Here is a 17,095-nt window from a genome sequence, read left to right on the forward strand (position 1 = left end):
AATAACAAGTTCACAAAACTCAAAATGGGCAACTGTTTAAAAAATGATGAAAATTTTTAGTTTTTAACATTATATCAAGAATCTTTCATTAATTGTTTAAATTTAAACTTACCAATGCAAACTGATTGACTTGAATGAAGAGTATTTCTACTTCCTTTTCAGTAACTTCAGACCCAAAACCCTTATATTCTTTGTACGCTTCAAGGTAAGAACGCAGCCACTGGCCTTGCAGTTCTCTATCTGGATAAAGACTATAGTCTACATCACTCACACCTAAAATAGAAAAGAAAGTACACTGAGATTTTTAAGAACACATTACACACCTTGTGCAAACTTTAATAATCCCTACCATCTACATATTTTTTCAGAAAAAAATTATTAAATGTTTCCATTTGGGGCTGAAATACTAGATATTATTAAGTAAATAGCATTTATTAGAATAATAAACCAATCATAATGTATTCCAAATTAAATTCTAGTGTACAATACAGTTGATCACCATAATCAATTCTCATTGCCTCAATTTTTCCTCAAAGTATGAAGCTTGAATCACCTGCATCAGAAGCCACAAATCTTCGATTTTAATAAGTACCTCAGGAGATTCTTATGAGATTCTTATGCACACTAATATCTAGAGCATTTCCTAGAACTGTAGCTCTAAAGCTTCTTTAATCATTTCTCACAGAGTAAGAAATATATTTTTATATTAAAACCTTATACACACACCTGATACTAAGTTTCACAGAACAATATTTACCCTAACTACACCTTCCAATTCTGATACTTTCTACTTCTTTTCCATTCCTTGCTTTAATTACCCCACATACCTGATCTCATGATGTATAGTTTGAAAAATACTAATCTTAGTTCATAGTATTTTGCCCAGTGTTCAAGGTTCTTCCTAAGTTGATCCAAACTTACTTCTCTGGTCTTATGACACTCTATTCTCCTTCATGGATTTTATATCCTACAGAAATAGGTATACTCATCTTGAAGATTTCTTCCTTCTTCCTGCAGTGCCCTCTCTTTCTCTTCTATCTGCACAACCAAACTCTAACTTTTTCAATTTTTTTTCTACACAAAATCATATTAAGATCACTCTTTGGTATCCACAGCAGCGACTATCCATATTACTAACACGGTGATATCTCATTATATGCACAACTGCTTTCCCTTCCTATAGATATTTATGTACAACATGTATCTGGGGATACGGCAATGTATATAGGCTTGGTGGAGGGAAATAACTGAAAACATGTAAACTAAAACTTTCCCCCAACTCTCTTTACCCAGTGTGGTAACTTAGAAGTATGTGAAAATACATGAATACATAAATATATAAAAATACAAATTCAGCAATGAAAAGTTCCTGCTAGGTATAAACCATCCAGGGGAATTCCCTAATCTTCACTATTTTAGAGCATTTCATGTTTCTAAATATAGCCATAAAATGTATTTTAAATTAATTATACTTACATTAAAAAACTTAAACTTTTACCTTTGATGGTAATAAAAGATTATTTTCAGGGGTAAAAATGACCAGCTTTTCAATTATTCATAGCCAATGACAAAAAAAAAAAAAAAAAAAAAATTCTTGAGCTTTTTAGTTAAACAACATTCCAAAAGCCCTACTACACAATAGAAACAGCAAAGGCTTTTAAGTGATTAAAAAGTTGTTTTCAAATCTTAGTTCTTTGCATTTTACTGTGACCTTGGTGAGTTACTTTACTCATTTGTAAACTGGGAATATTACCCAACTTATTGTTGTGTAGAAAAAATCAGATGAGATGAGATTTACGAAGCAACTATGTCAATTCTTAACAAAAGCCACACACACAAAAAGCCACAATCATTATTTTCCTTAAGAAATTAAGGAAGAGGTCATCATCTCTTTCCTCCAATAATAAAGAAAAACCAAAAAGGTCAGGAAGAAAATAAAAATTGTTGCTCCTACCCCCAGCTGATCTTCTTTAAAGAAAAGAAAAAACAATTCAAAAAGCATCCTTTCAAAATTATATATGCTACTCCATTAGAGGAACATGTTCCTCTAGATTTTACCTGCAAATTCATTGAAATGATTTCCAATATCATATGCCAGGTAGTTGTATCCAGAATATTCATAATCAATGAACTGTACATCACCTATGTGAGACACAAAAACAGAGACATAAGAAATCACATATAGGATCAGAAAATCCCTATGCTATTTATAATTAAATAGCTTCCAATATTTTGTCTCATTGTACGTGCTTGGTTACATGCACTTCTGAGACAATACAGGGTAAGGCTGTGAATTTTATGGCAATGAGCTTTACAAAATTCAAATTATTTATCTGGGTCAACAGCTTCTTTGTGAACATTAATGTCCACTACACTACAGAAAAGTCAAAATACAGTCATTCTCCAAGTTCAAACAAAAGCAAAATATGTCTTTAACCACATGGGGGCATCAGTTACTTAAAAATTCAAGTTTGGTTAGAAATGAAAACTATCTTTGGAAACTTAATAATCTACGCAACTTTAACAAAAAATTAATCTATGATACTCCAACAGTGAATTGACAAGCTAATCTATATATGGAAATAAAATACAGACTTTCAAAGACTTAAATTCTGAGAACCCTGCACTTGCTGATCAACATAACAACATGCCTAATTTAAGAAGTTAGTTGCTATCAAACTCTTACAAATTCCTGGAATGCTACATAATTAAGGTTTCCAATAGCATATTTGAGCAGCCTTAAGGTGGTTGTTTTATCATTTAAAAAGAGCAAAGGTATAGTTGCTTTTAAATATTTTTTTAATTTGAGAAATTTTTACATAAACTAAAGAGATTCCTATTCTAAATTAGTGCTAAATACAGATACAGATATGCGTATTTCATTATAATTCTCCAAAGACTATCCTGTTCCGCCTGCCCAGGGGACAAACTCCTGCTTATAAACACTTCATTTTCGAGTACTGAGTATTAGAGAGGGTTTGGCTCAACAGAGATATAGGTCCTATTTTTTAAAAGACGAGAAAAAGAGAGAGAGAAAGAGAGACAGAGTGAAACATTTAAAAAAAAAAAATCAAAATGGGTCACTGTCCACATCAAGGGATCACAAACTCAAAGGCTAACAGGGCTCAACAGTTAAAATGGATACATGAACAGAGATGGCTATAAGAATAGTTCCTAAGCTGCTGATATTGAGAAAATGCACAGCATATGTCTAGTTACATTGTCTTTTAAAACATCAAGCTGAGGTAACAAAACAAACTTCTGGTTTATACACACTGGCTTTTCCCAGATAAAAGAGCTTTTGAACTGTCATGTGTCATACAGATTTATATGTTTAATCTGGGGATGTATGTTGATCATATTCAAACTCAGAAAAAGAATTATATGACAGAAAAATGTAATGGCAAGTGGAGTATTTTAGACAAAAGCCAAAAAATTTAATGTAATTGTATTTAATATTTAATTCAAAATTTTTATAATAGTCAAGTCTAGAGTAAAATAAGTGAGATTACCAAAGTATAAAAGCCCAGTTACCAAAATCTATATGCATATTGACAAAATAATATAAGGTTTTTAAAAGTTGGTAACTACATAAACCACTACAACTCAACCAGTTTAAATTCCTGAATTCACAAAAACTATTCCACAGAAAGTCTTAGCGTTAACCAAATCACTTCACTAAACTTGCAGGATGGGAAGACAGAACAAGCTTTAACCAAATCACTTTACTAATAAGCTCCGAAATGAAAAGTCAGAACATATTTAAAAATTTTTTTCTAGGTACCCTTGGGAATGAGAGAGTAAAGACCACCATCATGACAAAATACTTTGCAGCCATGATAAAAATTTCATTTTCAAAAATTATTAAATGACCAGGAGAATTACACATGTTATATGAAAGAAGACATAAAATAGTAAACACACTGATCCAAATTATTAAAATATTATGCCTGAAGAGAGGAAAAAAGAAAAAAAATATAATGCATGGGGAAAAAAGATGAATGGAAATAAACCAAAACAAAATGTTTCTACTAGTTTCATTTCAGATGGTAGACAAGTGACCTTTCTTCCTTTATTCTTTGCAATAAACACTACTTTTAGGAGGAAAAAAAAAATGACAGTTTAGAAAGATTAAGATGAATAAGAGGCTAAACACGATTTGAGAAATACCTAACCACCCAGCCTTCAAGAAATCAGGATTCCAGAGGATTTACCAAGTTGTATTACTGAGCCAACCAAATAGTTTTAATAAACAATGTTTTAAATTGCAGCTGTTGATTGCTTTAGCTCTTTTAAACACAAATTCTTGTAGAGCTCATATTAACTGTTACATGCCAATAAAAATACACAGCCCAGTCCTGAAGCTTACTTTTGCCACATAAACAAAAGCTTCAATTTCAATTTTCAAAATTATATTTAGAATTTGGCAAACATAAATTAAATGGCAGGTAAAACATGCCTGCTTATAAATACAATTTAAATAAAGCATAGGTCATTTTAACAAAAGTTAAAATCTGTTTCAGTATGAAAATTTTAGCAATGACTTTTTGTAGTAGCATTAATTCATTAAAACTAGCCTTTATTTTTAAATGCTATGTTGAGTTTATAAATAATGAAATTTTAAAAATAAGAAAATGAAGCTAACAAGATACAGATGAGGCTGTTACCAGGCTCCGTGCATGTGAACAAGTGATGCGATAAACCTCCAGTCAGTGCGTTTAAGAAGCACGGGTGCGCCGCCACATGGCAGCAACAATGGCATACCTAATCTGTAGCAGATGAAGAAAATTTGGCAAACTCACATTTTACAAGACACAAAGCTTAAAAGGAAAAAAAAATTTTTTTAATCTGCATTAACTATTCTTTTCAAACAACTGCAAACAAAGTGGAACTCAACCTTAAATTTAATCTTCTGCAACAAAGTAAAATTAAAGAGGCCTGCTTCCCTTATTTCGGGTGCCAGAAAAATCAAATTACTGGAAAATGCTTTCCTACCAAAAAAATGCACTGAACTTTTTTCTTCTACAAATTTAACTTCTGAATTCTAAATTTTCCAAGTATTTAGAGGAACATCCACATCACTATAATAATTAATAGCTCATATGGCATGACTATCTTGTTAATTCTTTAAGATATGAATTTTTAATTGGGGATTCAAGGGTGGAAAGAAAATGAGAATACTCCCGAAAATTTTACACAAAATTTTATATAGGCAGATTCTGAGGGGATTCTCAATTTTCCAGATTCTCAAGGGATCCTTGACCTCTAAAAAGTAAAGCATTGCTTTAAGAGCTAAGACTATATTTTATCTGTATATAATTAGCACACAGTGGGTAAAGCGTAAGATTACTGAATAAAACTATAATCTGAATGTTCAAATGCTACATTTTTCTTTTTTCGTTTCTTACGTATCTTCGCAGTAATGAAATCCACACTCTACTGAGTTAAATTGTTCAAATTTCAGTACAGTTTAAATAATATTTAAAGTACTTTAAAACCAAAAAAATTAGCTTATTAACTGAGGCTATATAATTCACATGATACATTCATTTGGACTCCTTTTATTTATTGTTGTTACAGAGAAATGGATAAAGATGAAAAGCAAAATAACCAATATGAGAACCTGAAAATGTTTCCAACTCACTCTACTTGCTCTACAGTGTTATGTAAGGCAGAAAGAGAACGGAGAGAAAAAGTAACCATGATTACACTAATGTTGGCAAAATGCTCTCTAATACACAGAAAAAGGAAGTATTCTGTTCTGGGAAACTTTCGCTTCATCCCTTACTCTAGCGTCCAGTAACTTTACCCTGGACGTGTACACCTTCACCACACAGCACTCATCATTCTGAATGTAAACTTCTGTATTGTGACTGACTCGTCCACTACATGGCACATGGCTTCCTGGAGAGGCAGTAGGTAGGTCCCTTCCACTTTTCCTTATGCAATCCACAGAGCAAATCCTAGCACACAGGAAGTATTCAAATGCTAGTGAAATAAATGGAAGTTTTGCAGAAAATGCTCAGACACAATGATAACACATATTTAAATGGAAGCGGGGGATAGCATGAAATATTGAGGAACAAAATATGGCATTTCTGACATTCTTATTCCAGTATATGACTGAACATACAGTGGGAATGAATGTATGAGTAAAGAAAAAACACTGAACTAGTAACTATTTAAGGTAGCTCTTCCTTGATAGTTCAGGTTTTTACAGTCCATTTAAAGTTTTTTATTACCTGATTTAGGGTTATTTTATTTTATACTAAATAGTGATCCAGACTACAAGTTAAAACAAGGTTAAGATTATCCTTCATAAAAATTCCACCCTGGAAAATATAGGTTAGCAAATAAAAATATAATTTAAATTTTAAAATAAAACAAAAAACTTGTTTAAATATCAATAAAATAACAACCATATCAATGCCTTTTCATGAATAACAATAAAGTGGATAAGATTTAGAGTCAATCAAGTGACTAAGAATGGTGACTCACCCATTTTCTATTTATATTGTTTTATTTAAAACTCTAAAGAAAAACCTGGCTTACTCTGTAATTCCCAGAAAAGCTTCCTTTTTCTTCCACTCATTTTTTATTTCCTTAAATAGCTGTGAATCAGCTTCTCGCATTTGCTGACAGAGAAAATAATCAATGGCAGCCATTTTAAGTTACAATTAGGTCTTCAAGTGAACTTTTTATGAAGCTTTTATGAATGGGGGAAAAGGAGAAACAAAACAGCCACCAATAAACATTCTGACAGAGCATCAAGACATGAGACAACAAACTCAAAAGCTTTAGCAATTACTTCTAACATGTCAGCAGTTAAAGGATTAGTTGAAATTAAAATATTAGATTTGAAGTCAGTCAATAAGCAATACTGAAATTTGTTCTACTTAGTATACATTCTTTTTAATTAATTGCTGATTAATTTAAAAGATGACTGATGTAAGTCTTATCTTACAATTCTGGAGCGAGAACCACTGCTTTTGGTTTTACTATTATATAACAAATTCTATCATCATATCATTAAGTATACTTTTCTTACCTTTTTAAGATGTCATTTCACTGAAGCCAAGGAATGGGCTGCTGTCTTACCAACCACCTAATTCCTGGCACTGACTAACTTTTCAAAAATCTTGACAGCTACCATCAACTTCAGAAAGGAAGCTTACTCTTCTCCCATATTCCTGAGTCCTGTCAACTGACATGATGAAAACAAGTAGAAGCAGTATTTCTTCTGTGATGCCTACCAGTTCTGTAACATTTGCAGGTGAAAATGCCTATAAACTGCAGGGTGCTCACAGTCTTGTGTGTGTGTATATATGAGTACGTATATATACATATACATATATACATTTTTAAACTTTAATCACTCAAGTTATAGTTAAGATAGAATCTGTAAATTGCACTTAAAGATAATCTGAATTGTCACCGCATACCAATGAGCCATAAATCCTTCTGGCTTATACTGATAGTAACCATTTTCACTTTTTCAGAATCAGATACATTTTGTATAATGCATCTCCTATAAACATAATACAGGGGTTGGCAAACAATGTGTTCTCAAGTCAAATCCACCTCAGTGCCTGTTTCTGTAAACAAAGTTTCATTGGAACACAGCCACACATATTTGTTCATGAATTATATGAACAGTATATGGCTGTGTTTGTGCCACAACACAGATCTGAATAGTGGAAACAGAGACTATAACATGGGACGAAAAGTCTAAAGTATGTACTACATAGCCCCTTACAGAAAACGTTTGCCAACTCCTATCACGGTATAATAACTGCAACTGAGAGCTGCTAAGCACCTAGTCTGGTGCTTATTTATATTACATGCATCATCTAAAATCTTGCCAGGAACCATCTGAAGTAGATATCATCTCCTAAGTTTCAAATAAAGCAAATAAAAGTTCTAGACTATCAGCAGTATAAGCACTTCCTAGAAATCTGCTAAACATGCAGAGTCCTAAGCCCATCAGTAGAAATTCTTGTTCAGATGGTCTTGGATGGAGCCCAGAAACCTACATGTTTCCCAAGTACCCTAGGTGATTCTGGTGCAGATAGTAAAGGATCAAATATAAACACTTAATGAAGAGATAAAATGAATTGTCTAATACCACCTACTTCCATATGTGATTAAGCAGGGATTTGAACACGAGTGTGCTTGGTTCCAAAATCTATATTCTTTTTGACTTCTCTTTTAAGTTACTTAAGAGTTAAGAGTTTGATTGCTCTTTTAAGAGTAATATATCTGCTTGTAAGAGTTACTTAGAGATTTTTAATCTAGTTACAACATATAAAAAAATCTAACACTACGTTTGCAAAGTACATGCAGAGACTTCAAGATGATCCAATATAAATTCATGAAGTTTAACTAAAATTTGTACTTCCAAGAAATTAAGGGTCTGAAACACACTACAGAGAGATACTGAGATTGATGATGCAAAGGCTAGTCCCGTGGCTTTCATCTTGTTATTTTTATATGTATCATAGGTGGATACAAAATGGTGAAGTCCTGACCTCAAATCACATGAATGATTTAACAAGTGATAACAAATCAAACACATTTGTGAACATAATATATAGCTTAATCATTTATTCTTTGTAGAAACCATTTTAATTTGAAAAGACTTGACACTTGGCTTTTAGATGCTATAATCAATTAACAAGTTCAGGTAAAGAACTTTGCAGTGCACATTTCTAATTTTCATGATCCTCCTTGATATTGCAATTATAAGTACTAATGCTATGCTACAGCTCAAATATATATATTTTCTGCTTATTAAACTTACTAAATTTATATAATTTACCTTTTATAAAGTATGAGGCATGTTACTTCTCCTTATAACTAAAGACAAATATGTCATAGTCACATTACTTCAAAACCATTAGCTCCTAATTTGAAACGGAGTAAGATAATAATAAAAAGAACAAGCTTCTTGCCATTGTCATGAGTTTCAGATTTTACCTGAACAATATTCCAACCATGTTTTCTTAATGCTTATGTATCAACTAATCACATAGGAATTGATTTTAATGGATGCCACAAAGTCCAAAGTAGCCTTCCTAACGGACAGTATAAAGCCATTGGTAAGAAAAAAATAACAGAATATCTCCACAACTAACACACAAACACAACCACAAAGACAAGAAGAAACAAATGGTACATAACAGACTTCTGTGAAGAAGGGCAAACTCTAAAACCTGTATCAACATATTTACACTTGTTGAACTGCGAGTTTTATTCTTCTGTGTAGGGAAGAAAAATTAGACACAAAAGTATGATTTAGGTAACTCGTGGTAAAGTAAACAATGACAACCTTGAACTCTTAAAGCCAGACTGAAGCATAAATATTTTATTTGAAAATATGAGAACTTTTCATATCACTAATCAGTAGTTTAGATAGGCAACTGGTTAAATAAAAAAGTAAAAATTAATTTTTTTACCTAAGACATAGTAATCTGATTTTTTTGGTCCCTTATGTTTTAGATTATAAACAAGTTTGTTCAGTGAAATGAATATTCAAAAGAAACTTATAAAATTAAAATATGAAAAGTTAAAATGATATTCCAAAGGAAATAACAGATTCTCTTAATTAACTTGCAGTTAAAAATAAAGCTGAGTGTCCACTTCAAATGTAAGATGAAGACCCTCACTTGAAATTCCGTTATATAAAATAATGTGTTTATTAGATCTTGCACTGAACTTAAAAGCTAATATACATCGCTTTAATGCATAACTAATACTCTAGTCTCACAAATGGCATTGAGATTTGGTTACTAGTATACAATGTAGTACATATATACTATGACAATTATATATAATAAATGGATAATAATAAATTAAAGGACACTGTCAAGTACTTAATGTTTTGGGGTACACCTGAAGTTTTCAAAAAACGATTCCACACAGACTTCAAGACATTCAAAATAAAGATGTTAGCTCAGAAAATTTTTTAAAAATAGAATCTCTAATCCAAATTAAAATATCAAATATAAAAGGTACTTAAGTGTGTTTTTGAAAATATGTGCTTCAGTCTACCACCCTTGACAGTGTTCTTTGGTTCGTTTTCTTCAAATTAAAGTCAGTTACAAATATTAAAAGCTTTTGCATTAGCACAGTCTCAGCTTACAATCTGATAAGAATGGTCATAAATAGTAATTTAACATAATATGACCACTTAATCAGAATTCTTTTGCTTCAATATCTTCACAACAGCACACTTTTAATTCAAAATAATCTTCCAACTATGATACCTATGTTCAAAACTGGTTTCCTACAAAATGCAATAGCTTCAAAGTTTCAAATAGACTTTTTGAATTAATACTAATCTTTCAACCAAAATTATGTTTTAAAAATGCCAATGTAGTATTGAAGGGCACCTACCGCTTTAGCAACCAAACCTCAAACCACTTTATCCAATAATATAATACAACCAAGTGTTTCTTAACTATAAAAACACAGAGAATTTGAATACAGCAAGATAGGAACAATCCCAAAAAACATTTCACCAAAAAGTTCACTGACCATCTCAAAAAATGTTAAAACAATTTACTAAATTGTCTTGATTATTACTTTAGTAGATAAAATTTCAGCAACTACAAATAAAATTTCCTCCATCTGTGGCTCCCTCCTTAGCATCAAAATATCTAACAAATCAGTATAATAAACAGGTAATAGGAAACCTAGAGACATATTTGCTTCTAATACTGCTGTACCCCCCGACACTCAAAAAATTTCTATATTTATAAAATAGTACAATGTCAGCTGGTTTTTCAATTACTCCCATTACAAGCAGGTGCATTTTCAAACCATGAACTACCAAATATTTACAATTAAATTCATAAACCAAGTCATTTTATCATTTTTCATTTAAAACTCTAACAGAAACCAAAAACTGTTTCTAATAAAACAATTCTAAGAAACATATTTTATACAACTATAAAGAGAATATACATTCCTAATTTAGCACAGTTACCATGACTTTGTAACCAAAAGAAAATGTTGAAGACTGCACACATGTTTTTAACCCTTGCGTTTGAATTAAATTTACTGACACAAAGATCAAAGGATTGTTAAGAACATGAAGAAAAAAACCTTACTCACTGCTAAAGTCAAACACCTACCTTGTTTCTCATTGTAGATTATATTCTTACACAACAGATCATTATGGCAAAGCACAACAGGTGAGCCCAGGTTAGAAAGAATCTTCTTCATCCAAGTCATTTCTTCCTGAAGAATCTGAGAGCTTGGGATATCACTTAGGAACCTTTCAGTTTAAAAAAAAAAAAAAAGAGTTATATCTTGTTTATATTAATGGCAACATTTTTTAAAGTTTCATTAAGGAAAAAAATCTTCTTTTCTTTTCGTCATAAAGAACTGATTTTTTTCCTTCTAGTTTTATTAAGATATAATTGACACACACAGCACTGTGTAAGTTTAAGGTGTACAGCATAATCTGACTTACATACATCACGGAATGATTACTATAATAAGGTTAATGAGCAGCCATCATCTCACAAAGATACAAAATAAAAGAAAAAGAAAAAAATTATAGTTTTCTTGTAATGAGAACTCATGATTTACTCTCTTAACAACTTTCATATATAACGTACAGCAGTGTTAATTTATCATGTTTTATATTACATCCCTAGCACTTATTTATTTTGTAACTATAAGTTTGAACCTTTTGCCTACTTTCATCCAATTCCCCCTTCCCCATACCCCACCTCTGGTAACCACAGATCTGATCTCTTTTTCTCTGAGTTTGTTTGTTTTTCAAATATAAATGACCTGCAGCACTATGTTACTTTCTGGTGCATGACACAGTAATTCGATATTTCTATACATACCAAAGAAAATCTATTTTTAATAAGTCCTTTCCATTTAAATGCACAGACTTCTGAATTAAAGCAAGCCAATTATTCTAAAGATTAGAATACAGAAAAACCATTAAAAAGAACTTAAACATGAATAAAAAGAAACAGATCAACAGTTAAAATGCAGGGCAGAAAAGTAAAAAATGTATCAGTACAAAATGGGGTGAGGGAATAATATATATATCTAACAGCTAACAATTACTACCACTATTCTAAATGTCTTATGTTTATGTCCATTTTATAGATGGGGGAAACCAAGACACAAAGAGTTAAATAAAAAGTTTAAGTATATTATGTAAAGTTACAAAGATAGTCCATTAAAGAACTAAAACATCTATTTCAAGCTTGGAAGGGTGAATGTAGTATAAACCAGCTAAAGTCACATTTGATAGTCAATAGATATTATCTACTATTGATAAATCAACTCATTATTATATGATAATCATACAATCATTAATCATATAAAATTATGATACTATCATATGGTAACCACATCACAGAATACTCATCTTTACAGAGAACTGCCTCAGTAGTCAGACTGGGAAGGGTGAGTGTTGGTATGGCAAGAAGGATTAGTGATCATGGCTTTTTATCCTACACTCTTTTCTATACTATTTATTGTGCTGTATTTGTAATAATTTGATAAAAATACAACGGAACAAAAATAAGGTGCTACTACTAATTCTTCAATAGCACCATGAGGCTTACAAAATAAGTTCTCTTCATTCTTTCTCTATATCGTCTCTCAAATTACCCCTTACATTTCCATTTTATAACACAAAAAAATTCTGTATCACTGAGTTTACTTTAATGAATTTGCCTATTCATTGTTCTCCCCACTCCTGCATTCTCTTCTACACATACCTTCCAACAGAGATCCTTATATGCGCTTTTTAAAATGGTGAAATTATTCAAGAATTTATTTTAAAAGTACTGAGTTGAATGGAAATAATAGGATTCAAAGGATTATTAACATAATTACAATCATGTACAGACAAAAAGGAATGGAAGAAAATATGAAACATTTTTAATATTTTAACTGTTTTTAATGTTTTAGTTGTATATTTTCTGTTGGGGGGAGGTTCTTTCATTATTTACCACACTGCATCTCCAGCTTTACCCAAGTATCACTAACCTCAAGCATTTGAAGTAACCTTCTATGACTAATAATAATTTTAAAAATAGCAGCTAACATTTATTTAGCACTTATATGGCCAAGCACGGTTCTAAGAAATTTGTATATACCAACTCAATTAATCCTCACAGAACCCCTAAAAGGTAAATATACTACCTTTGTTATTTATGTTTTACGGAAGAATAAATAGGTAATTTGTCCAAGGTTACACAGCAGAACTGAGATTTGATCCCAGGCAGTCTGGCTCCAGTCTTGTACTCTTAATCCATACAGTACCATACTGCCTCTCAACTCTGCACCACTGCCATCTACTTATTCTAAAGTGATTTTTCCCAAAATCTTTCAATAAAATAGCTATTTCAAAAGAGAATTTTTTTTGTTTTTATGTTATCACTTTCTGAATATCCAATACACCTGACACACTTCCAGGTGTCTGCCTATCCCAGTTAAAGGGGTATAACATCCCTATCCATTCAAAGTTTGACAAACTTTGTAAATAAAGCACACACAGAGTGAGTCAAACTAATCTTTGAAATAATCAAGCTCAAAACAATACAGCTATTTTTCGCTAATGAGTTATAAAAAATTAAAAGAAACGAAAAAAAAAAAATCCACAGGTCCTGCTTACTTCTGTTGTTCTTAAAGCAAAGACTTCCTGAATACAAAAGCTGAAATCTTCATGTACACTTTAGGTATAAAGACAAAATAAAATTTCCAATTTTTGCACTAGTATTAATCACACTATGGAAAAACACGTCTGGTGTGGTTTCTGAGGCATGTGCCGCCGAATATTTCAGAAGGTCCCAGCAGGACTGTGCTCTGCATGTCTGTCAAGAGTGGCTGCGATGGAGGAGGAGGAGGACTCAGCTCACCGGCTCCCACTGGCGCCATCAAAACGACAACTACTTACAGAGCTGCTTACTCTTGACGAGAAAGACCAGAAGACTGGCACAAAAGATTTTTTAAAGGTATAAAGAAGAAGCCACAAGAAGACGAGTAGAAGGGGCAGAGATGCAGCACAGTCAAGACCCGTACCCCTGGGTGGGCAACCCACAAACGGGAGGATAATTACAATTGCAGAGGTTCTCCACAGGAGAGAGGACAAGCCCCACAGCAGGATCCCTAGCCTGGGGACTCCTGCACTGGGAAGACATTTGGCTTTTTAAGGGCACACTTTCAGGAGAACCAGAGGGCTGTGGGAAACAGAGACTCCACGCTTAAAGGGCATATACAAAATCTCACACACTCTGGCATCCAGGGCAGAAGCAGTAATTTGAAAGGAGCCTGAGTCAGACCTACCCGTTGATCTTCAAGAGCCTCCTGGAGAGGCAGGAGGCAAATGGAGCCCACCCTGGGCTAAGAGACACCGGCAGCAGCCATTTTGGGGAGCTCACTCTACCAGGAGGACACTCGCCCTGGTAAGTGCCATTCTGGAACCCTCCCTCTAGCTTACTGGCACCAGGACCCAGGCCCGCCCTAGCAGGCCAAGTTTTAGGACCCCTTGGGTCCCTCAGGCAGCATCCAGGGATCTTGCCCCACCCACCAGCAAGCTGACACCAATTTCCAGGACATGCTGGACACCAAAGCCAGCTGTGCCAGGAACCAACTTTGCCCACTGGGGGTCTAATACCAACTCTGGGGAACCCCAGGGCCCTGCAGCCAGAAACGCTGGGACCTGGCTCCACCCAGCAGCAGACCAGCACTAGGCCCAGGACCCTCTGGGATCTGGGCCCTTTCCACCAGCAGGCCGACACTACATCCGGGACCTCTGGTCCCACAACCTGCTCCCCCAGACCCAGTTCTGCCCACCAGAAGGCCAGCACTAGCCCCCTTAACCCTGCTGCATGTTGTATATGGAAGTTGTTAAGAGAGTAAATCCTAAGGGTTCTCATCACAAGGAAAAATAATTTTTTCTATGTCTTTAATTGTTTATTTATGATGGATGTTCACTAAACTTACTGTAGTAAGCACTTCATAATGCATATAAATCAAATCATTATGCTGTACACAAACTTACACAGTGCTGTATGTCAATTATATCTCAATAAAACTGGAAGAAAAGAAACATGTTTATATTATTTGGATTCTAAATATTGATTTACACATTTTTCTATATAGGAAATGAAATACCTTAGTCACTCTGAACCTGAAGTCCTACAAAAGCTGAGACTCCAGTAAATTAATTTTCAACATCATGAGACTTAAATAGTCACAGTAAACTAAAACCCAAACTTTTTCATACTCCAAGTATGTCCCAGTATAGATCTCTAGGCCCCTTCAGAACAGCCTTCCTTTGGACAGAAGGAATTTTTTTTAAAAGGTCTCTATTGTCAACTCACACTACGAAAAATGTACCCATTCATAGTAATCTTTATATTATGTTTACTGCCAAATAAACACTCCATATTTGTTTCTTGGCTCACCACTTCCCCACTTTTATAGGGGTTGATTATTTTTCTTCTTTTTTTTTTGAGTCAGCTGTAGGAAGGGAAGGAAATTTCTGTAGTGCCTTTTGAGAGTCAAATGAATTAATGCTTATTTTACTTAAATGCAAAGAGATAAACCAAACCAGATTTTATACACAAAAACCTTACAGTTATCTTTGAAACCCAATATATGAGCAAAGCAATGTAAAACATAATTTAAAATGTAAAAGTAATTTTACCTTTTATTAATATCTTCATCTGCAAATCCTGTGGGAATGAGAGAGAAATATTTTCCCATCTTTAGCCATAGGTTAGATTTGGGAATCCAGCCATTGTGTGCATGAATAGCATGGATTTTAGCAAGCTGACGTGCTATAAGCCTGTTTAAAAACAAAACAGCATAAAAAAGAAAGTGTTAAGAACCATACAGTTCATATCTACTCATAGGTAAACTAAAATAACTAGGGTGCCTTTATCTTATAACATGATTTATTTTTACCATATACAAGATTCAAAATAATATGGCAAGTCAACTCTCACAAGGAGAGGCAAACAAATGTTTAAAGCATAAGTAGGAAAAACACCTAAAATTAATACAGTAATTAAATATTGTGTCCAAAAGGGACTGAGTGTCTGGATATAGGCAGCCTATTTTGAATATACAATGTTTGTGACCAGCAGAACAATACACGACTATAAATGATTTCAAGGCACGTATTAGATATTAATCACTGATGCATTTAAATTACACTGAGTCATTTTAATTTTGAGCTTTTGAAGTCACTGAAGTTAAAGGGCAAAAGGGGCTAAAGTAAAAAGGTAAATGCGCAGATAAATAGGTTTTATGAGTTAATTTCTGTGTGTTGTTAACAATACTCTGAATAAACGTTAGGATTTTATGATGTCAGAATCAATACTGATATAACAACAAAATAGTTTGAAGCTGTGTAGTATATTTGTGTCCACACCATCTTTGTATCTGCAGAACCTAGTACAGCAAATGCTAATGGAGGAATAAGCATACCAAATAGAAATAAGAACTAAATTACCACATAGTCCATAGAATAGTAGGTAGAAACATGACTTAATAATCTACAAATAAAAGAACTTCAAACTGGCAAATTTTCAAGATGCTAACAATCTAATGTAACGTTCCTCAAAGTACAGTCCTAGGACCTACAACATAGCACCACTTAGGAATTTCTAAGGTTCCACCTCGGATAATCTCTATGGGTAGGCCCCAGCACTGCATTTTAAACAAGATTTCCAGGTGATCCTAATTCACTGTATAATTTGAGAGGCACTAATATAATGCTCCAATTCTGCTTCTGAAGTCACTGAGGTTAAAGGGCAAAAGGGACTAAAGTAAAAAGGTAAGCGGGCAGATAAATAGGTTCAGTGAGTTAATTCCTATAACTGTGTTAACAAGGTCTCTGAACAAACATTAGCTTGGCTATGTACTAAAATCAATCTTTGGAAACTTAAAAAAAAAAAAGAAAGAAAGAAAATAATACAGAGGCCTGGGTATTACCCCGAGAAATTAATTGGTTTGGGGTGCAGCCAGGGCGTCAAGATATTTTAAAAGCTTCCCAGATGACTAATACACAAAAACCACTTAACTAAGTACACAGGGAATCTAGCATTGT

General features: G+C 33.2%; 1 protein-coding gene across 1 annotated transcript in view; it reads right to left on the bottom strand.

Annotated features, from left to right (window-relative positions):
- Positions 1 to 17,095, bottom strand: part of ETNK1 (ethanolamine kinase 1) — a 69,002-nt gene that overhangs the window by 19,693 nt on the left and 32,214 nt on the right. Inside the window, exons 3-6 of the mRNA XM_030841259.2 lie at positions 15,689 to 15,829; positions 11,136 to 11,278; positions 2,059 to 2,142; positions 113 to 273 (exon numbers count right to left, since the gene is read on the bottom strand). Coding sequence (XP_030697119.1) covers positions 113 to 273; positions 2,059 to 2,142; positions 11,136 to 11,278; positions 15,689 to 15,829 — 529 coding nt within the window. The remainder of the gene's footprint in view (positions 1 to 112; positions 274 to 2,058; positions 2,143 to 11,135; positions 11,279 to 15,688; positions 15,830 to 17,095) is intronic.

The sequence above is a fragment of the Globicephala melas genome, chromosome 10 (genome assembly GCF_963455315.2).
Source record: "Globicephala melas chromosome 10, mGloMel1.2, whole genome shotgun sequence".
NCBI classification, from domain to species: Eukaryota; Metazoa; Chordata; class Mammalia; order Artiodactyla; family Delphinidae; genus Globicephala; species Globicephala melas.